The sequence below is a fragment of the Xenopus laevis genome, chromosome 3L (genome assembly GCF_017654675.1).
Source record: "Xenopus laevis strain J_2021 chromosome 3L, Xenopus_laevis_v10.1, whole genome shotgun sequence".
Lineage (NCBI taxonomy): Eukaryota > Metazoa > Chordata > Amphibia > Anura > Pipidae > Xenopus > Xenopus laevis.
The window spans coordinates 123,403,223-123,426,147 of record NC_054375.1 but is presented as its reverse complement, the minus strand read 5'-3'; the positions used below and the strand labels follow the sequence as shown (position 1 = coordinate 123,426,147).

Sequence of the window (22,925 nt, the reverse complement as noted above, 5' to 3'; positions counted from 1 at the left end):
GATTTTTTTCTCTACTATAGTTGTGAGGAGTTATGCCCACCTGGGAGTCATGGAGCACTCTGTGAGTTACGATGCCCTTGTCAGAACGGTGGTGTGTGTCACCATGTGACCGGAGACTGTTCATGTCCTGCAGGATGGACAGTAAGTTATCTTGTACATGCTCATTTTATTCTTTCAGTACCAAATACTGACTATAAACCTCAACTCTCAACATGACATGCACAGCCCAGACTGTAACCTATTACATTGTGATCCCAACACATCATGAACAATAGGAGTATCAGCCATTTGCATCAAGTTTTATACACCTGGCTCCAATGCACCCCTTTGTTCTTATTAAAAAATGCGAATGAGATGCAAAGCACAGTGCACAGAGGAGCAAGGGTGTCCTGTAATGTATAGGGATCCAGTGTATGGCATACTGTACTATCAAGACATGTATTTGCCCTCATCAGTTCCATTTTGTCACATTTTGTGTAAAATTTAAGGAAAGATTTATCAAAGTGTGAAATTAGAGCTCACCACAGGCATACCCATCCATCCTCTATTCATTTTTAGAGGTGTATTTGTCAAATGGTGATTGCTTAACTTTCACCCATTGATAAATATGCTTCTAAAGATCCCATAGGAATGATCAGAGGATGGAGACGTGGTGAGCTCTAATTTTATTCTCTGATAAATCCGAATTGGAATTTTTTTCCCGCATTATGAACTTTAGTACACCATGGCACATATTTACGAAAGAGTGAATTTAGAGCTCGCAGCAGTCTGCCAGAGTGAAATTCCCCTGCTCTCTTTTCAGTATTATGGGATTTTTAAAGAGCTATTTATGAATGATTGAAAGTGAGAGTTCGCCCGTTGATAAAACACTCTTAAAAATTCTATAGAACTGAATAGAGAATGGAGGAGTTTCACTCTGGCAGACTGTTGCGAGCTCTAAATTCACTCTTTGGTAAACGTGTCCCCATGTTTGGAGCAATGTGGAGCATCATACTTCCTTCTCTGTTGCAGGGTACAGTGTGTGCTCAGCCATGTCCTAATGGGAGATTTGGGATGAACTGCAGTCAGGAGTGTCAATGTCACAATGGTGGCCAATGTGATCCTCTGAGTGGAAGGTGCCAGTGTGCAGCAGGATACACAGGAGAGAGGTAAATCTCTGCATTTCTCTACAGCCATCTAGTGGTTAGAATATTTTCTGCATCAGCTATTCAAGGGTTCAAATCCTACTAGTGCCCCAGGATATGACCTTTGGATAATAATTGTTTTCACCTTCCATGCTTTGTAATGACAATTTCTAATACTCCTATCAGCACCTTATGACCTTTAGTGCCATTACTTACCAGTGGCTTGAAATGTTATTTTCTGTTAAGAGCTGGAGCTTTTTGTGTACATTTTGTACCCTACAGTTATTGAAAGGGAATGCTTAAATCCCAACTACATTGTAATTATGAATCTTAAATGTAATATACTTAGTATATGGGGAATATTGTGCCCAACTTCATGCACCATTCTCGTGTTTCACCGAGGCCCAACAACAAAGTGCCACTGTGAATTACTTTCAAATGGATGCTACAATGAAATAAAGATCTGGTTGTTATAAATTAGAAAGCTGTCGGTGCACACTGCACGGTGTTTGATATTGCTATTACACAAAAGCTGTTTTGCTAGTTAGATGTTACCAGTGAATCACTTGCCACATTTAAAGGTTGTTCTGTATACCATGCATTACAGTGCTGAGTTTGTCTGAATTAATGCCAGAGGCTGTATTAATTTCTAGTATTGCAGAACTATATCTAAAATAATACAGCCTATGTAAGAATGCTCCATCTCCTGCCACTGAGAGTAATACAATACCAGTCTGCTTATTACACTCATAACTCTGCCTACAGTGCCCAGGGACAAATTACACATGGGGATCTGTAGATCTGCAACACAGAACAAACAATTTGGTGCCTGCTTTATGCCAAAGATCTGTTTGTTTAACTAGTTCTTTCTTGTTTAAATAATCAATAATTAGTTGTTCAGAATGTGATATACTATAGATAACTAAATATCTGTGTGTGCCCTAATATAGAACACAGTTTTGATTGGACATGGTTTAAGCAATGGAATGAAAATGCAAGGGAATAATGTTCTGCTTCCCTTCTGGGCCTATTGTTTTAAATAAAATGAATAGTTCGTTTTTCTTCTTCTTCATTGTTTGCAGTAAGCCCAATATCATGTAGTTTCAAAAATTACGTTAACACCCACATCCATAAGCACTTGGGTAAATATTATTTTTCCTTGTTCAGACTGTGGCTCAGTAGTGCCAAGTTTTAAACAGAGAATTCTGCTTAGATGTTTCTGAAACAAAAAAAAAGTATTAGACTAATTGGACTGATTCAATCTTTGGCCCTTGGATCAACATAGACTGTTTGTCTGGCAGAACTTTATTACCTTCCTCATCGCTATGTGATATCAGCAGTAGGCTGACATTTTGGTCCCATATGCAGTCTAATAAGCCGCTGACTTGGTATGCCAGTGTTGGCATGTATGGTCTGCTCGTCTGGCAATCTAAATGTTCAAAATTCCCTGTGTTGTATAGAGTTCATTTCCGAGGTAAAGAGTTAGTGAGTGTCTTTACTGACACTCTGCCATGTGGCTTCAATGACTGAGACCCTTGAAACCAAGCAAGAATGTTGCCCCCTTGCCTTCAACATTGAGTTTGTCTAAATCAATGACACGGGCTGTATTATTCCCAATAACAATTAGACAGCCCATGGACAAAATGTGTAATCTCTTGCAATGCAATACAAAGCCAGTCTTTATACCAATGGCATAGAGTTTGTTCCCAAGATAAAGCCACCTTTACTGTTAGAGTGAATATCCCAACTGATACTCAACATTTTGATTGAGTATCCCCAACAGAATGTTGGTTGTTTGGCCTTAACATTATGTAACCCACTGAGTTGTTATGTGACAATGACAGAGGCTGTATTATTCCCTGGTATGGTAAAACTATTTGAACAATAAAACAGTCTACATAAGTGTGTTCCATCTCCTGCAACTAAGAGTAATACAATAACATTCTCTATACCAGTGATCCCCAACCATTGGCTCATGAGCAACATGTTGCTCCCAGTGGCCTCAAAGTTGGTGCTTAATTTTGAATTTCTGGTTTAAAGGTAAATTTTGGTTTCATAAAATCCAGGTGTAATGACAAACAGAGTCTCCGGTAGGCTGCCAGTCCACACAGGGGCTACCAAATGGCCAAGCAAAGCACCCAGGAACATTTTTCATGCTTGTGTTGCTCCTCAACTCTTTTTACATCGGAATGTTGTTCGTAAGTAAAGAAGTTTAGGGACTCCCACTTTATATCAATGGCACAGAGTTTGTTGCCAAGGCAAAGCTGCTTGTACTGTTAGAGTGAATATCCACACTGATACTCTTGAGGAGCCCTTGAAAGTCTTTTTGGCAACTATTTAACAGCAAAGATGTTGACTATCTGGACTCAACGTTATTTAACCCAAAAATCTTCAGTTTAGCCCGTGCCTCTTAGACAGGATTAAGACAAGGCAGCAAGTTAAATGAAGAACGGAAGTTAGTGTTGTTAAAAGTGCTGCAACACAGTAAGTAGAGGATTCCGAGACAGACGTGCTGAGTGAGTTATGGGAATACTTGGAGATGTGGCAAGAAAATGGCCCCATCCTTCTGTGATTATCTCTTGTGTTCATTAATAGGGTGTTTGTATAAAATTCATTAGCAAGCTAAGCTGTTTGATCTCTAACTAAACAAGTTTGCAGAATCACTTGTTTGTTAGAGGAAGAGGGTAGCTAATTATGGAAAGACATGAGTCGTCGATATTTAATTTCCACTTGCTGTATCCTTATAGCTTAACTACTTGTGAACTGTTCGAGGGACATATCTGAAGGATATTGGCTGCTCATTTAGAGCCTTCTTTCTCAACAGCTAGAAAAAAAGTGTATTTGCACAACCAACTATATTTATTTATGTATTGTACAGACAAGTGTACGAGCAACTATTCACATGCAGGTAGGTCCATTAGATGCAAGTAATATCAGCTTATTGTCTATCTGATGTACATTCCAGTCTTAGCAATGCAGCTAGCTCTGCTTGTAGTTAGGAGATATATCCTGCATCTGAAATTGGACCAATTGGTCGGAGTTTGGACCAATATTTAGTTACATCATAGCCTACATCTAACTAGAATATATCATTTGTACTTAAAACACAGTTCCCAATTGCATCTGCACTTACATGCTGGCTACTAGGTTGTAGAAACCCAGAACCCAAAAAACATAAGAAGTAGAAGTACAGGAATATGTTGGGTTCTGGCGAGCTTCAACAAAGCTGAGGCTGATACCACATACTGTAGAAATTATTTCAACAGCACCAACATATACTGAAGCACTGTGCAGTAGGACTTACACAAACAGCACATAAGTCAAAGAGTTATTCAGATCCTGTTGTTACTGTCACACATTTGGAAGCCAAAAATAGCCTCTGAGAAAAATGTCACATTTGGTGTTTAATGTTTCTTTGGGAATGAGCGTTGGAATTTGTGACTGTGTGTGGGTTCATGTACTATTATACAGTATTAACAATATATGGGTTAGAAATTGATCCCTCTAACAAAATCTTCAATATGACTTTTCAGTGCTGGATGGCTTGCAGTTCCCAGTAATTTGCCATATTGTGAGCGTAGGTTAGGTGAATTAGCTGTGTTTCTTAAGCTTATCAAAAAGCTTGGAAATAAGCACACAGGATACGCTATCTGAAAACAACAGAAAATGGCTACTTGAAAGTATATTTTACTTTGCATTGATTTTCACTGTTGCCCCAGGATGGTCTAATCTTCTATTAGTGTCAAAAGCGTTCAGCAGAGCAGAAAGTGTGAAACAAGCCCTGACATTGTTTATTAAAACAAAAGATTAACATTCAGGGCTCCATTTGCCAAACTTTAGTTCTTTGGAACAGTGTTCTGCTGTTTTGTAGGGGCCGGTGACCCACCTGCATGTTATTGTCTGCTTGTGTTAGCCCAGCTCGTATTCCGCATAAGAATTTGGCTGAGATTATTACCTGTGTATCTGACGTCTATAGCATTTACTCAAGTGAAGTTATTTAAATAGTATGCTCATGGTGGCAATCATAACTAAACATTGTATAGATCTTCGTCCATTGTAAGACTATAGCTTTACCACTGTCAGATAGAGCAAACAGGTATTTGGGATATATTATAAGTGCTAGATCCAGTCGCAAATTGGAAATTGTATATGAAATTGTATATGACTTAGGGCCTCATGTGACCCCTATACATCCTCGGCTCCCCTGCAGCCGTAGGGTCTGCATCCTCTGTAGTTATGCCCCTGGCTACATCTAGCCAAGAAATCAGTCGAGCTGCACAAAGAGTTACCAGCCAAATATAACTTTCACCCATTACCTGTTCATCCCCTCCCCAATTCTTTCCAGCAGTGTCAGATCCAACTAGCTCTGTATATCTGTGCCAGATCCCAGCAGGTGCGAGTTTCACTGGTCATACTCCCCATGTAGACAGAATGAGCCAGGCTGGAAGGAGAGGCACGGTGCACACAGGAGGAGAAGAGCCACAGCGTCTGATCCTCTATACACAAAAATCTCATCAATAGCTCCGTATTATAGATAGTGATGTTCATATAGACAAAAACACTCTGCTCTTAAATAACAGTAATTTATAAAAAAAAAAAATGGAACATATTCTCTCGAAAAACCCAGATGCTCATAATAAAAAAGTATCCTGTTCATGTTATGCATTAACAATGCTTTGAACATTCTGTGATTATTTCCTGAGTCACCCATGTACCTGCCGTATATCAGAATATGATGTAACTGATTCTGGTACTTTCTGTGTCAACATCAAGAGGCCCATTTACTAACAATCAAATTTGGTTTTTTTCCTCTAAAGATTTGTTGTTTTCCTATTTTTTTAAAAGCTCTAAAAGTTTGAGATGTATTAAGTGTAAAAACCACGAAAACCACTAATACAAAACTTCACCAGGTAAAAGTTGTCGAGGTCCTGTCGAAGTCAATGGGAGCTGCGCTTATCCCATACCTCCCAACTGTCCAGTTTTCGGCAGGACAGTCCCGCTTTTGACAGCTCAACCCGCAGTCCCACGTTTGTACTGGAAAGTCCTGACTTACTCTGCACTGAACAGCCAGAAAAAGAAACAGAGTTTCTAACTTAATTGGCTTTTGGCAGAGAGCCCAGAACTAAGATACATTTGTAACAATTTTGAGATAAGCAAATAAGTAATTGTAACAATTTAGATAAGGCGGTCCCTTGGGAAAAGTTAGACCCACAGCTTAAAGGGCAATTCACCTTCATTATCAACTGTAATAACTGAAAAAAACATATAACATTTTGTAAAATTAACATGGTAATTAGGGGGGTGTGGCCACAAAAATGGGGGTCGTCAAAACATTTTATCCCTCTTTTTTTATTTCCAGAATGTTGGGAGGTATGCTTATCTTATTGGACCATTTTAAATCAGTTCCAACTTTTAGAGGTTTTTGGTGTTTTTGTACACTAGGAATTGTTACAAAAACTCTAATTTTTAAAGGTATTCATATTTTTTAACAAATTGTTCAGTGTTATTTTTCTTTGGTACTTTTTTAATTTGGTAATAATTTTGATGCCCATTGACTTCAATGCGTATCACAAATTTTTTGCCGTTTCGCAAATTCGCCATGGCTTCGCCCATCACTAATGATAATAATGATTGTATGCCCTGCAGATGCCAGGAGGAGTGCCCGGTTGGAACTTATGGATTCCAGTGTGCAGAGAGATGTGATTGTCAGAATGGAGCTAAGTGTTACCACATCAATGGCGCCTGCCTTTGTGAACCTGGCTTCAAAGGAATCCTCTGTGAAGAACGTGTGTGTCCAGAAGGGCTTTATGGCCTCAAGTGCAACAAAAACTGCCCGTGCAATCTATCCAATACCCGTGGGTATGTTGTTGCTTAAAATGTATCCCTTTTGTACAATTTATTGGTAGAAGGGCATTTGATATATACAATTGTACGGCTGAATAAATTCATATTCAGTTTTAAGGGTAAGGGCACACGCTAAGATTCGGAGGATTTAGTCGCCTGGCAACAAATTTCCTTTTCTTCGGGGCGACTAATCTCCCCAAAAAGCCTTCCGCCGGCTAGAATCTAAATCGCTAGCGGGATGACACTCAGAGCGATTTGTTTTCCGAAGTCGCCTGAAGTTTCCTCGTGAGGCAACTTCAGGCGACTTTGGAAAACGAAGCACTCAGAGTACCATCCCGCAGGCGATTTAGACTGTAGCTGGCAGTAAGGCTTTTCGGGGACATTAGTCGCCCGAAGAAGAGGCGATTTGTCGCCAGGTGACTAAATCTCCCCGAATCTTAGCTAGTGTCCTTACCCTTAAGGTGTGAGATGCCAGCTCTATGTGAGATGTGATGTGGGGTACAGATCAAGTCTATAGAATGGGTGGCCATGCCTGCAAACAGATTTCATAGTATGCTTAACAATATAAGTCATCACTTTGGAGTAACATATACAGTAGACAAATCAGAACATACTCAATATAAATTTGTTATTTCTAGTGCTAGCTGGGAGCGGCAGTTTAGAAGAAGTGCAATATATATATATATATATATACACAATATTTTACCAACCCCCCAGTTTGTTTTCATTTCCCTGCATTAAACAATAAATGTGTTTATCTGGAATTTGCTGATGTAATCATAATTTCGGATAAATATGGCATTATCCCAAGCCTGCAGTAAGATTCACGTCCCAACATTTTTCATCCATTCTTGTATCCCTTTATAGAAAACAGTTGGGAACCTGTACTGAAGGTTTAACGTCCTTTCTGACCCAAAGTTTCAGCAGGATAACCCCCTTACTAATTTACTTCTGATCATGCTGATGAGCGCATGAACTCCATGCTGGCTGCTCCTGTTACCGGCTGAACAAACACTAGATAACAAAACAATATTTTTGTGAAATTAAATTTTTGGAGCATAAGCGAGCATTATTTGTCGCTAAACAGATAAGGTTTTTATATGTATTTGTAGAACTCTAAACAATGAGAAAATGAACCATTTTAATTACTACAATGTTTAGAATAAACCATCCTTAAAATGTGTCAGGAGTGGGGACTAAGAGGGGGGGGCAGTGTCCCTTCAAGTATTTCATATTCATGTCTTTGTTTTATTTAAGGACATTCATATGCCATATGGTTGAAATCATCTCTTTGCTTAGAACATTTAAATAATAGATTTTCTCCCTCAGGAGCAGGGTATCAGCAGATAAATGAATTGCAGGGATACTGCGAGCGAATGTATTGCAGGGAGTGGGGTCCCTTCGTGGCCAGCCGTTGACACAAGGATGTATTGGTTTAATTAGTTCTCTTGCACACCCCACAGCTCTGTTCTGACAAGTCTCTCTCTCACTTCACTCTTAGCTGCCACCCTCTGTCTGGGGAATGCACCTGCAGGGCAGGCTGGAGTGGACTTTACTGCGAGGAGCCCTGCCGGCCAGGCTTCTATGGAGAGGGTTGCCAACAGCTGTGCTCTTGCCATAATGGCGCCGACTGTGACAGTATGACTGGGAGGTGTATCTGTGCTCCAGGGTACACGGTAAGAAGACTTTATTTGTATGCATCTCATTCTCTGTGGCTCTTCTTCACAGCACATCCACTTACATATTTATCTATGTCAAATGTATGATGTGCCTCGCAAAAGCAAAATTGCACTTTAAGTAATAAACATGGAAGGAAATAATTTACAGTGGTTAGTTTATTTAAGACGCCGTAAGATTATTATGTAGCTAAATTAACCACAAACACGTGCCCCATTTTAACAATCCTCTGCAGCAGGATTAATAATCCCCTTTGTAGTTGCCACTAGTTGCCCCTGCTGCAGGACTATCACCTTCCTCAAGTGCCAAAGATGCCTCTTTTATGTCTTTGATGAATGCACTATTCCATTATTGTTACATTGGCCTTTTCTGATGCATGGAAGCCACCTTCTGTAATTCTATAAAAATAAAAACCTTTTCAGCACTTTCTTTTCTGTGCCCTTTATTTCATTTTGTGCACCAACGGCTTTGTTGACAACAAAGCCATGTTGGTATATGCATTCTTTTTTTTTCTGAGAAGCTCTGTTTTATTTCTTGAGCTGTGAAATCCAGTATTTCACTTGCGCATTGAATGAAGGAGGTAACACATTTTTATAATTAACCTGCTTTGGTTTCATAACTGCACTGATCTCATGGAAAGGATGGAAATTAGCTGCGTGGGATCGAAATGATTTCGTTACATGGCCTTAAATGACATTTTGTCCCAGTTGACCCTAAACAAAGTTTAACAGTAAATAATTTTCATGAGATGTGCCCTCTAGCACAGTTTGCCTTTATAAGTCTGGATTGTCCCTTCTATTGTGATATTTTATATTAAGGGGACTCTTTTGTTGAGGTTGTTCATAATGATGCTTTTCTTTGCCTGAAGTTTTCAGTTTAGATTGTAAACCCTTGTATTCATGCAGTGTGGTCTGCATTGTCTTTTAAAAATATTAGGCTCCGTGATTCTTCCCCATTCCTTGACTGCAGCCTCATTAGTTCTTGTAAGGCGTCTGCCCCCTCCTCTTAAATCATAACAAGTCCGGAGCACAGGACACTCATGTTTATTTGCTAGGCTCAGCTACTGGCTCAGAAAATGCTGCAGCTGCAGAAAATCCTTCAGTACAGCCCACGGAGTTCAAATGCCACCTCCATTCTGAGGAGCGGACTGTGCTATCCTCCAACTCTTCATCCCATCTGCCAGACCAACTACCCTGCAATCCAGACAAATGAGAAAAGTCTGCTGCTTCCTTTCTCTTATATTAGACATATTGACCAACTGCCTCTCTTTCACAACCAAGCTGATTTCCAGAAGTATTTGGAGAATAGATTTGTACAAGGCATGAGGACTTGGCCACAGTTAAGCTGGCCATATATGTAAAGATAAAGTCGAACGAATCTTCATTTCGTACGATTTTTGGACCATGTGTGTATCGACCCGACATTTAGTTGTTTAGTCGATCGGACACAGAAACGTAACTAGAGGGGGGCGGGCCCTGGCGCAGGACGCTCAGCTGGGCCCCCCTCCGTACACCCGGAACTGGCCGGGTGGCCCTGAGGGGGTGCGGGCCCTGGCCTGCTCGCACCCCCTGCTCCCCCGGTAGTTCCGCCACTGATCGGACAGGTTAGAAGATCTCTGCCGGCTAACGATTATATCTCTGCATGTGTCGCCTATCTGACGATATCAGTGGGTGACTATCAGTACTATTTGTCAGACATAACTTTTGTTCGATTGCTGTCTTTGAATTAATGGCATGAACATTGTTCAATTTGTTATTTTTACTACCTTATTAAATCTGAATGGTTAGTGGTAGGCCCGGGAGATTGCAACAAACGAGTGTTCATTGGACATAATGATATATCTGCACAGCTATGGGCAGCTTAAGTGAAAGTCTTGTGAAAACGGTCAGAGCAGGCCAAAGTTCTATGGCTTACTATTTTGTTCTCTGATGTTTGGCACACTTCTACTACTACTACTAATGACCAGGATGGCTGGTCTATTGGACAAAAAGCAATGGCCTCCCCTACCAATATCTGTTCAGAGTTCAGTAAGATAGCCTGATATGGATACGATATGATAGTTGGCCCAGATGCCAAGAGAGCAGATCACCTGGGTGGTCATATTGTGTTCCATATTGTATTTCAGTTTAATCATCTAGAGAGCATCTTACTGTGGAAGGCCAATATATATTCTTCAACTGCTTCCAAAAAGGAACATCTCAGAGGGTGGCATTATGCATTTCGTGCCTTATGGGCACTTAGTCTTAGCCTATGACTAAGTTATTATATGTATGTTAATGTCCTGACCTCAACCCGACCAAAGACTTGTATTATGAATTGGACCACCAGCTGTGAGCCAGTCCTGCTCTCCAACATCAGTGTATAATAAAGGAAATAATGTACTTTCTGATGTAAAATATATGGATATTAAATGTTACTAAAGAGTTCTGTGATCACATCCAAACATGAATCCACAAGCTGTCCATTAGCTGCTTCCTCTGCTGTTCCCTGATCCTTTCTTGTACTGTCTCCTGCTCTGCTCTTGCAGTTCTGTATCTTTTGTTCTTATCTGTCGTTTCTAAAACTCCATGGGGGTATATTTATCAAGTGAAGTTAGAGATCTCCATAGTCTGCAGAGTGAAATTCCGCCTCTCTCCATTCATTTCTATGGGATTTTTAAAAGCGTATTTATCATATGGTGAACTTTCACTATCACCCTTTGATAAGTACACCTTTAAAAATCCCATAGAAATGAATGGAGAGAGGTAGTATTTCACTCTGCGGACTGTGGAGATCTCTAACTTCACTCTTTGAAAAATCGACCCCCGTGTCTCTACCTCTCTTGCCTGTTTGCCCTTGCATGTCTCCCTGTATCTTTTCTCTTACCTGATCCCTTTCTAGTTTGCTAGTTCTTATTTCTTGTGCTGATCCATTTTCTGGTTACTACTTGTGCTGTTCTATGTTTTCTGAAGTACTTTTCAATTTTAACATCTTAATTCTGCGTTATGTTTTCTGCTCTATGCTGATACTGTACTCTTCCCTCCCAATAAATGAACTGCTTCATCTGATTCCCGTCAGTATGTCTGTGGCCTTTAACCGGCCTTAATCAATGTCCCTGTGCCTTGTTAATGAGGCTTTTATCTTCTTGATTTATTTCCAATAGGTCTCGTGTACAGCTGCCCACTAATCCCAGTGACCTGTCATTCATTGCCCCCCCCCCCCTCCAACCGGTAGGAGCTTGGCAGCTTCCTTACATCCTCATTGCATTGGAACCCTTTCTAATTAGGATTGTGCAAAGGCCACTAAATGTCCGCTCTCAAGCTGTCCAGCCGCTTTTAGCAAGTACAAGTTCTTGTCTGTGTCATGTTGTGGAAAGCTTTTGGTTTAAGCAGGTGTTGTTTGGAAGCCTTCCACTCATTCATTGATCTGTATAGACAGATATTTGGGCACTGTGCCTTGTGGTTAATATAGATGGTGGTATGGGGAATAGAAGTGGTAGGTTTATGCACATGGCTATTTCATGGCAATCAAAATAACATATTAAACATATTATAGTCTAAGGTAACCAGGCGTTCCATTTTCACCGGGAAGCTTAAAAAACATGAGCAGACTTGTTTTGTAGATTTTTATTAAATATTAAATATTACAGAGTTTTGGATATAATAAGCAGAAAATACAGCCAAAATAAGAGGAAATTAGGAAAGGTAAATTTTTATTTATCATCTGTTTCCTAGCTGTCAAATCTCTTCCCCTTAATTTATATAGTGGCAACATGTTCTACAGCTCTTTAATGAGACTGGTCATCTTTTCAAATCAAAACAATGCGCCTACACATAAATAACAGATCCTACATGACAGAGAAAGAGATAAATGCTTTTGGGAGTCGTAGGAAGCACATTTTGATCCAAGCACATACAGGGACTGGTCCGATTGCCATTTCGGAGTCAGGAAGAAATTTTGCCCCCTCTGAGGCAAATTTGAGAGGCTTCAAATGTTTTTTTTGCCTTCCTCTGGATCAACTGGCAGGTTAAAATAGAGTTAAAAGGGTTGAACTTGATGGACGTGTTTCTTTTTTCAACCTAACTTACTATGTAGCAATGTAAAATCATTGCTACATAAATAGAACATGTTAAAAAATGCTCTGCATATATTTTAAAATAAATAAATATTTACCCTAATTTTTGGCATTATAAAGCACTAATTGAAAGTTTTTTTCCGCTGAACTTCACCCCTTCGTTTATAAATATAGCTATATATATATATATATATATATATATATATATATATATATATATATATATAGCAAAGCTCCCTCATTATCTGAGGGCTTCTCAGTGGGCAGGTAATTAGTTTTATCTTCTTTTCCTCTGTAAAAAGTATGTTTAGTACAGGTACAGGACCTATTATCCAGAATGCTCGGTACCTAGGGTTTTCGGGAAAATGGATCTTTATGTAATTTGGATCTTCACTCCTTAAGTCTACTAGAAAATCATGTAAACAATAAATAACCCCAATAGGCTGGTTTTGCTTCCAGTAAGGATTAATGCTATCTTAGTTGGGTGAAGTGCAAGGTACTGTTTTATTATTACAGAGGAAAAGGAAACAATTTTAAAAAATTTGGATTATTTGGATAAAACGGAGACTATGGGCAACGTTACCTAGAGCTTTCTAGATAACAAGTCTCCAGATAACGGATCCCATACCTGTACAAGCCCTATTCATTGGACTCAGGGTATGAAAGTGATGTATACTGTCTCTTTAATCTAAAATGTCAGTAATTGGTTTATACTGTCAGATCAGTTCCATTATTTGATTGTTGTAGATAACAGGGTCTTAGCATTTCTTTATTCTTGTGACATTCCAAGACATGAGCACATACCACTTCCATAAGGAGCAGGCATTGGCAACTGATACTTTACTTGCAAAGCACCTTTTGTAGATTGTACAGAAAGTCCTGTGTCCATAACCCCTAGTGTCTTAAAGGAAAACTATACCCCCAAAATGAACACTTTAAGGAAAACTATACCCCCAAAATGAACACTTAAGCAACAGATAGTTCATATCATATTAAGTGGCATATTAAAGAATCTTACCAAACTACTTATATTTAAGTAAATATTGCCCTTTTACATCTCTTGCCTTGAGCCACCATTTCGTGACTCTATCTGTGCTGTCTCAGAGATCACCTGACCAGAAATACTACAACACTAACTGTAACAGGAAGAAGTGAGGAAGCAAAAGGCAGAACTCTGTCTGTTAATTGGCTCATGTGACCTAACATGTATGGTTTGTTGGTTTGTTTGTGAGTACAGTGAATCCTACGATCCCAGGGGCGGCCCTTATTTTTTAAAATGGCAATTTTCTATTTATGATTACCCAATGGCACATACTACTAGAAAAGTGTATTATTATGAAAATGGTTTATTTACATGAAGCAGGGTTTTACATATGAGCTGTTTTATGCAATATCTTTTTATAGAGACCTACATTGTTTGAGGGGTATAGTTTTCCTTTAAGCAACAGATAGTTCATATCATATTAAGTGGCATATTAAAGAATCTTACCAAACTGGAATATATATTTAAGTAAATATTGCCCTTTTACATCTCTTGCCTTGAGCCACCATTTCGTGATGGTCTGTGTGCTGCCTCAGAGATCACCTGACCAGAAACACTACAACTCTAACTGTAACAGGAAGAAGTGTGGAAGCAAAAGACACAACTCTGTCTGTTAAATGGCTCATGTGACCTAACATGTATGGTTGTTTTTATGTTTGAGAGTACAGTGAATCCTACGATCCCAGGGGGCGGCCCTTATTTTTTAAAATGGCAATTTTCTATTTATGATTACCCAATGGCACATACTACTAGAAAAGTATATTATTATGAAAATGGTTTATTTACATGAAGCAGTAAATAAGCTGTTTTATGAAATATCTTTTTATAGAGACCTACATTGTTTGGGGGGTATAGTTTTCCTTTAATAGATCAATAAACACTTGGAAGAAGTAGTTTAGTTCTCAAATTGCTGTTCTTGTTCACTACCCTGCCAGCACCGGTTATTACAAATGTATAATAATATATGTATGGGAATACAAAGAAAGAAAGAAATGCTGTTATCCACACTAATAATAATATTATACTGTTTTCTAAGGCTGTGTTTGTGAAGTGCTTCCACTTCATATATTTTTCAGGTGCTGCATAGTGTTCCAGTGTCTCATGTAATTCAGGTGCCTCTGAGATTGCTGGTTGGCTGATGTCCATGTATGACCACCGCCTTTGTACTGCAGCAGAGTATGACCACCCTAACAGCAATCAGTGCATACCAATAGCTGCATGTATGACCTACTTCAACCTAGCATGTTTGTAGGACGTTGTGCAGCATGAACATTTGACTGCAGACTGAATTCAAATAGGCTTGTAAGAAAAGATGAGCGTTACCAGATAGGCTTTAGACAGCAGCCATGTGCATTTATATAAATGAATACGTGTAATTTAATTGAGTACAGGTGTGGGATTCATTATCCGGAAACCCGTTATCCAGAAAGCACCACATTACAGGAAGGACATCTCCCATAGGCTTCATTTTATCCAAATAATTAAAATTTTTAAAAATGATTTACTTTTTTTCTGAAATAATAACACTATGTATTTGATCCCAACTAAGATATAATTAATCCTTACTGGAGGAAAAACAATCCTATTGGGTTTATTTAATATTTAAACGATTTTTTAGTAGACTTAAGGTATGAAGATCCAAATTACAGTACAGAAAGATCCCTTATGTGTAAAACCACAGATCCACAGCATTCTGGATAATTGGTCCCATACCTGTACTTTATTTGTGGCTTTGGTTTAGCAGTGCAAATAGAAGACTCAACACAATGTAATCTAAAAAAAACTTGTTTACACATGTAACACCCTCTTGGCGACCTCCCTGGTGCCAAGCTTGTAAATTTTTACCATATACCAATGCAGGTCCTGAGTCCCCTTTGCAAGGTGAAAGGGTACTGGGAATTCCCTCTCATAGCAGTGCCTCTACCTAATGGCATCTGGGAATACACCTGCGGGTGGCTTCATTAGGAAAACATTCAAACACACACAGTGCTGAATAACAAATATAACTTTATATAAGGTTTAAAGTAGGGATGCACCGAATCCACTATTTTGGATTCGGCCGAACCCCCGAACCCTGAATCCTTCAGAAAGATTTGGCCAAATACTGCACCAAATCCTAATTTGCATATGCAAATTAGGGGTGGGAAGGGGAAACATTTTTTACTTCCTATTTTGTGACAAAGAGTCACGAGATTTCCCTCCCATCCCTAATTTGCATATGCAAAAGTATTTGGCCGAATCTGAATCCTGCTGAAAAGGCTGAATTCTGGCCGAATCCTAAATCCTGGATTTGGTGCATCTCTAGTTTAAAGGCAAAGTAAAACAATGCAGTTAAATGTATGCATTCACAGAAAATGACCCACTAGCCTGGGGAACCTGTTGCAGTCCTATCCTGGCACCTCCCTGCCAGGCAAAGCCCCACACTCCTCCTTTGGCAGATAAAGAGTCCCCAAAGAGCATTATTGTCCCCAGGTAATGCTACCTGCCCAAATACCTCTCTGGCTGGAGGGAGGTAATTTGCTCCCACGTGGCAGGCACAGCAAAAAAGCCTGTTCACAAACAGGGGACAAGCTGGATCCTTTCTCTCTCTGCCCTCCCACAGGCAAACTCACCTGGGGGCTCACACAGAGCTGGAACAGGCATCCATGTGATTAAATCTTTTAGAGGCTCCAAGCTCTCCTAGCTGAGCACATAACTTGCTGGAATCTTTAGGACATTGCTCCCAACACTATTCCCAGTGTGAGCACAGCAAAGCACATCCGACTGCCATCCATCTCCAGGAACCTATCTCTTATTCTGGGCAGAATCTCTCATGAATATCAGGGTCCAGTTATCCCTGAGCCCACACGGGGCATAGCAACCATGTGGTGTCTCTCCATAGCCAGGGTCTGCACTGCAGCACCCCAGAAGACATTCACTCCATTCTGCTTTAAAGTGAAACTAGGAATGGCAGCATGTGCACATGGTTCTGTATATATTCAAAGGTGGTGCAGCAGCAACACCTTGTGACACCCTCCGGTATCTGCCAGACACACTGCATAGGGACAAGGCTCCAGCCCCTCCCAACACTCTAAGTTGAACCTGTAGCTCACAGTTAGGGGATTTCCACCATGTGGTTTCAGACCGCAGGGGAATTAACCCTACAGGTGCCTATACACTCATTTCTAATCACACTATTATTTCTCATTCACTGCATAACAACTCATTTATTTCTTCTTTTGTAAATAACAGACTCTGTTGCTATTATTATGTAAATGTTATTCTAGACAGAAAATCAATTTTTTCAGTGTTCTGTTCCTCCTCTGTGTGGGACTGAGGTCACTACTTATGCTGAGTAGTGATGGGCGAATTTATTCGCCAGGCGCGAATTCGCGGCGAATTTGCGCGTTTCGCCGCCAGCGAATAAATTCGCGAAACGCCTGCGAAAATTCGCGGCAAAAATGGGCGCCGGCGCCAAAAACGGGCGCCGGCGTCGAAAAAACGGGTGCCGGCGTCGTTTCGCGAATTTTTCGCCGTTTCGCGAAATTCGCGAATTTTTCGGCGAAGCGAAACGGCGCAAATTCGCCCATCACTAATGCTGAGCATCTCTGGATTGCTGAAGGTGCCATAGTATACAGTATATTAAAGGAGAAGGAAAGGTTAAAACTAAGTAAGCCTTACCAGAAAGGTCCACCTAAATAAACCAGTAAACACTCAAAGTAGTGCTGCTCTGAGTCGTCTGTCAAAAGAAACACTGCAGTTCTTTCCTTCTATTGTGTACACATCAAACTTCCTGCCTTCAGCTAAACCTCCTTGCCCCAGGCGTGAGCATGCTCAGTTTGCTCCTCCTCCCCTTCTCTGATGTAATCTGAGCCCAGATCTATAAGTGAGCAGGGAGAGACTCAGGCAGGAAGTGATGTCACACCAAGCTAATATGGCGGCTGCTATCCTAAACAAACAGAGAGCTTCTAGAGCTTTTTACTCAGGTATGGTAAAACATTTTACAGAATAAATATAGCATTCTAGCTTGCACTATTGCAGCTAATCTATTGGCAATAAAATTCCTCCGTGGCTTTCCTTCTCCTTTAATGCTGTGCTAAGAACAAATCTAAAATATGCAATAAAAAATACCACACCTGGGACATCATCTGTGTATATCAAACAGACAAAATCAATGGAGAGCACATTCCATTTTGCATGAAATATTGTATTGCTGAATTTCCCTCTCATTCTTACTTAATCATTTATAATGTGAATTCTTAATACATACTCCAGAGTGTGGATAAAAAAAATAATAAAATCCCAAATACTGAGAAACTAACTCAAATATATTTTTTTCCATTTATATTTCTGAGGGTCTGAATCTTTTCCCAATATCTTTGGAAGTTTGTATATAATAGGCAGAATTTTCTGGTTTCACTGACCTGTACTTTTAGGCATTGACCACAGACATTTCAGTCAAGTAACCCTAGAATAGGGTGCAAAAAGAGCATTTTATATCTGGTATCTTCAGATCAGTACTATTTGCCATGTCTGTAGGCACCAGGATAAAACCTAGTTTCCCTGTTACATGGGCAGCCAGGGTATATTAATTGTGGCTCATAAAAAATCTAGACCCTTTTATAAGGTAATCACCTCCACGAGGAATAATTAGCTGGGCTCTTGGGAGAGTATATAGAGAGAGCATATAAATGATAAAAACAGAGTTGAGAGAAACAGAAAAATCACCAGGCAGCAGTGTTGGACTGGCCCACAGGGATACCAGGAAAACTCCCGGTGGGCACAGGTGTCAGTGGGCCCTCTTGTTTCTAAACATTTGGTCTATTTCATGGTCATTACCTATTTCGTTATGGTGAAAAAGGCTTAACAATGGGACAAAATAGTAAGTATATATAAAAGACTAGGAGAGTAAGAGGTTGAGTTAGTAGAGGAGGAATAATAGTTTGGAAAGGCCCACTGTCTAAGGTTTTATGGTGGGCTCACGGTCTTATGTTTTCTGGTGGGCCCAAGGTCTAAGACTTCCTGGTGGGCCCCTGGCATCCCAGTCCGACACTGCCAGGCAGACATTGGCTAGTGTTAGAACACGCTGCACAGCTCCTAATAATGCCCTGGACAAGATTGTAGTAAGTTTGGTCTAGAATATGAGATTTTTTAATTTTCTTTAAAGGAGAAGGAAAGGTTTCGTGCACTTGGGGATGCCAAATGGTAGGCACCCCCAAGTGATTGTATTGACTTACCTGAAACCCCGGGCCGGTGCTCCTATCAGCAGAAAACTGCAAATAATTAGAATTTTCCAAAATGATTTCCTTTTTACTGTAATAATAAAACAGTACTTGATCCTAACTAAGATATAATTAATCCTTATTGTAGGCAAAACAATCCTATTGGGTTTATTTAATGTTTACATAATTTTTTTTTTTTTAGCAGAGGCCCAAATTGCAGAAAGAACTCTTATCCTGAAAACAGCACGTCCCAAGCATCCTGCATACTAGGCCCCATATCTGTACATTCATGTGGATTATATTTTTTCCCCCAAACCAGACATGTACAGGACAATGCACGCACACTGATAGTTAAAAAGCCATAACCAGCCCAGCGGAACTTTATGGAGCAGGTGACACTGCAGTTCAGTAAATTGATTGGTTATCCTTCATAGATCATTTAAACACCCACTGTTTATTAAGCTGCGTGAACCTTACTGAATTTGGGACTGTTCTCAACAGTTAATGACAAATAGCAGGCTCTTCAAGCGATTCCCTGTGATAAAGCCTTTGGGAGACATAATGTGCCCTGGAGGGACTTGTAAAACCAGCTATGGATGAGGAACATTAATGTCTTTAGCCTTTACCCTGCGTCCTCGCTCAATAAATCTAGATCAGCTGTGACAGGGAGATGATGGAAGATAATATACACCCTGCTAGGCGTACTCCAGACAGCAAGGACTTCTAAGATATCATAATAACCAAAGATTGTCTTTTCATTGGCAAGGCAGTCTGTCAGCATTAACTTTTGTGTCGCGCAGCAGGTAGTTTCCCAATGACAGCAAAGACTGTGTGTGTGGAGTGGCAAGGTTGACCATAAGCACTTTTGCTGACATAGGGAGTTGATTGGCGAGACATAAAGGTAAAAACATAGGCAGAATACACCACCAATTAATAGGGATGGGACACAGCAGTGGTGTAGCTGCGGTATGAAGACTAGTTGTGGAAGTAAACTCACTATTGGGCGGATCTGTATGTTATTGGGCAGGTTTCTGTTGCATATGGGTAGTACATTTAATTAAATTGTCCTGGCATGCTGTATCTGTGCTGATTTTGTAGATGGAGTTTGGATATTCAAGAATAGCTCTGCCTGAATATATGCCTAGTATGTAGAGAAAACGCAATGTTTTTTATTTAAAATACATGTGATTGTTGGTGAGTAAGTGCTGCCTCCCTTGCACTCCCTTGAGCATTTGAGCTGGTTCCTTTTTTGCAACAAATGAAGTAATATTGAAGTGAGAGGTAGTATGCAAGGAGTAGAGGTTTTCTTCCAAAATGTGTGAATGTTGCCATGTGCCGGGGCGAAATAGATAATGATTAGCATATCTTATATTTCAATTTATGGTGTGATTAAATATTTCTAGAATTAAAATTGTGTACAACAATTATAACATTTACAAACTGATGGGCCTTTGAGGTCATATTTGGAGGATGTGGTGGAGAGATTTTTCCCTGTCATAAATAGGGCCGAATTCAATTCAGTGAGAAAAAGTTATCTCTCGGTTTATCACGTGAAAACTCGAGGACGAGATTCAATTAGAGGAAAAAAAAAAACTTTCCTCCAAATTCAGTTCCAGTTTTTTTCCCATAGACTTCAATATATTTTTCACATGATAAAAAGTGAGATAAGTTTTTCTGAATAGGATTGAATCTGGCCCATAGTCTTCTATGTGTATTCAATTAAAGTGGCCATAAAGTGAGGTATATGTGGTTAAAATGCATTTGGCACTTATAACAATGGTTTCATGTTTGGGTCACCCAGGAGGCATTTTTAACAGGTTTTAATCAATTTGGCAAAAGAGAAAATCTGTCATTCATTGCATTGACCTAAAGTCTTAATGATTTACCATTCCAAATTCTTGCCAAGTCAGTAGATATCTTCCCAATTTGGTCACCCACATTCTGGGCCAAATTGGTCCAATCTAATGAAGAAAAGAGATGCGGTACGCATCGGAGCTCACCCGGATTAACTGTGTCCATCCAGTCGCAGCCTTCACGAGATGCCGGTTACTTCGTGCCGGCTTCAACTCCTAGATTCATCGCACCCCCGTGTTTGCGGCGCAGTTCCTGGACAAGACTCGGACAGCAGTATTGAATGCAAAATTCAGGCTTTATTCCATACACACAGGTGAAAGATTGGGCGGTGGGTATGCACGCTGACTTACGCGTTTCTTGCCGGATCCACCGGCACTTCCTCAGAGTCGACTCTGCGCCGCAAACACGGGGGTGCGATGAATCTACAAATTGGTCCAATCCAATGGGACTGGGATAAACTTCAGCTCATACTGCTGACGTATGAAGACCTGTAGTAAGAGGACCTGATGTGGTCTTCGTTCAATGGGATTTTCAGACCTGCCCGATAGAAATCTGGCAGATTTTTGTCCTCATACCTGTTGACAGTTTCTCCCAAGGCCCCTATACATGGGCCAGTAAACTGCTGACTTGTACTGGAGGAGTCAAGTGAGCAGCTTCTATCAACCCATGGAGATGCACAAAACCCATAATTTTTACATTCCACAAAGTAAAAAACAAATTACCTGAATATTTGGATTTATTTACATGTAAAAGTTTGAGTACAGTCCACAAAACTGTGACATCTCCAAACAAACATTTATAATATTAAATCGTCCCTTGATTTAAAGTCTTATGAGAGCAAAGGTTCATACATAGGATTTATCTGAACTTTGCAAGAACGGATTGTTCTTGGCTAAATCCCAAACTGAATCCTAAATTCACTGTGCCCCTACTTATTTGCTTTTTGCTCTGTGTCCATGTATAACCAGCTCTGAATTAAATACGCATAGGTCTAAATATTATCACAAACAACAAATGTTCTTGTAGTCTGTACAGATACTATAAAACTATACAGGTATGGGATCCGTTATCCGGAAACCCATTATCCAGAAAGCTCTGAATTACGGAATGGGCATCTCCCATACACTCCATTTAATCCAAATAATCAAAATTTTTTAAATGATTTCTTTTTTTTTGTAATAATAAAACAGTACCTTGTACTAGATCCAAACTAAGATATAATTAATACTTATTGGAAGCAAAACCAGCCTATTGAATTTATTTAATGTTTACATCATTTTCTAGTAGACTTAAGGTATGAAGATCCAAATTACTGAAAGATCTGTTATGTGGAAAACCCCTGGATAACAGGTCCCATACCTGTATATGGACATGCAGATATTCAGATACAATGTATAGATTTACATCCTTTCATAATTGCTTCAAAAATTACCCTTCTAAAATATCATTTCCATTTCTAAGGTAGTCATTTCCAATGTAAAGGTCTCCTCAGAGATTCCTTGCATCTCTATTATTGCACTAATGGGAATAACTATTTTTCTCCAGCACCATTCTGTTCTGTCTTTCAGGTCACCCTTCCTAATCAGGTTCAAAATGTTAATTACTGTGTCTGCATGAATAATTGGGGAAAGGCCTCCGCTCCTGCCCCCACCGTTTGTGTCTAATCGAAGAACCCAAAATATCTCGGGCCCTGCTCACCTGAACAAATTCCACCTTCTTCACAAAGCTGCCAGTTAATGCTTAACCACCTCTTTACCAGCAGGGTGCAGTACAAGGAGTAAAAAAAGGCACCACAAAACAAGAATAAATAACATACTGTATATATTTTTTTTTTTAAAAACTGATTCTAGAAAAAAAAAATTAGCATTTTTCTCATTAACAATGGAAAGACTCTGTGCATCAGGAAAAGCTTGTAAAGGCTTAGATGTAGCATGCCTACATAAGTTGCCCCATCTGGCCATGGAACACAAGGGTGCCGGGATTTGCAACACTATTTGTGTGGATGCATGTACAGCACAGGTGTCCATATTCAAGCAGGCCACATTCTTTACACAGGGAAGCATTAATATCCAAACCAAATTTTACATTTGACGAATTACAGTTATTCCCAAATATTTATATACCCTCCA

General features: G+C 39.8%; 1 protein-coding gene across 2 annotated transcripts in view; it reads left to right on the top strand.

Moving 5' to 3' along the window:
- megf11.L (multiple EGF-like-domains 11 L homeolog) overlaps positions 1-22,925 on the top strand; it is a 211,457-nt gene that overhangs the window by 133,683 nt on the left and 54,849 nt on the right. For both annotated transcript variants that reach the window (XM_041586899.1, XM_018253298.2), the window contains exons 7-10: positions 21-141; positions 1,012-1,148; positions 6,771-6,983; positions 8,470-8,644. In XM_041586899.1, coding sequence (XP_041442833.1) covers positions 21-141; positions 1,012-1,148; positions 6,771-6,983; positions 8,470-8,644 — 646 coding nt within the window. The remainder of the gene's footprint in view (positions 1-20; positions 142-1,011; positions 1,149-6,770; positions 6,984-8,469; positions 8,645-22,925) is intronic.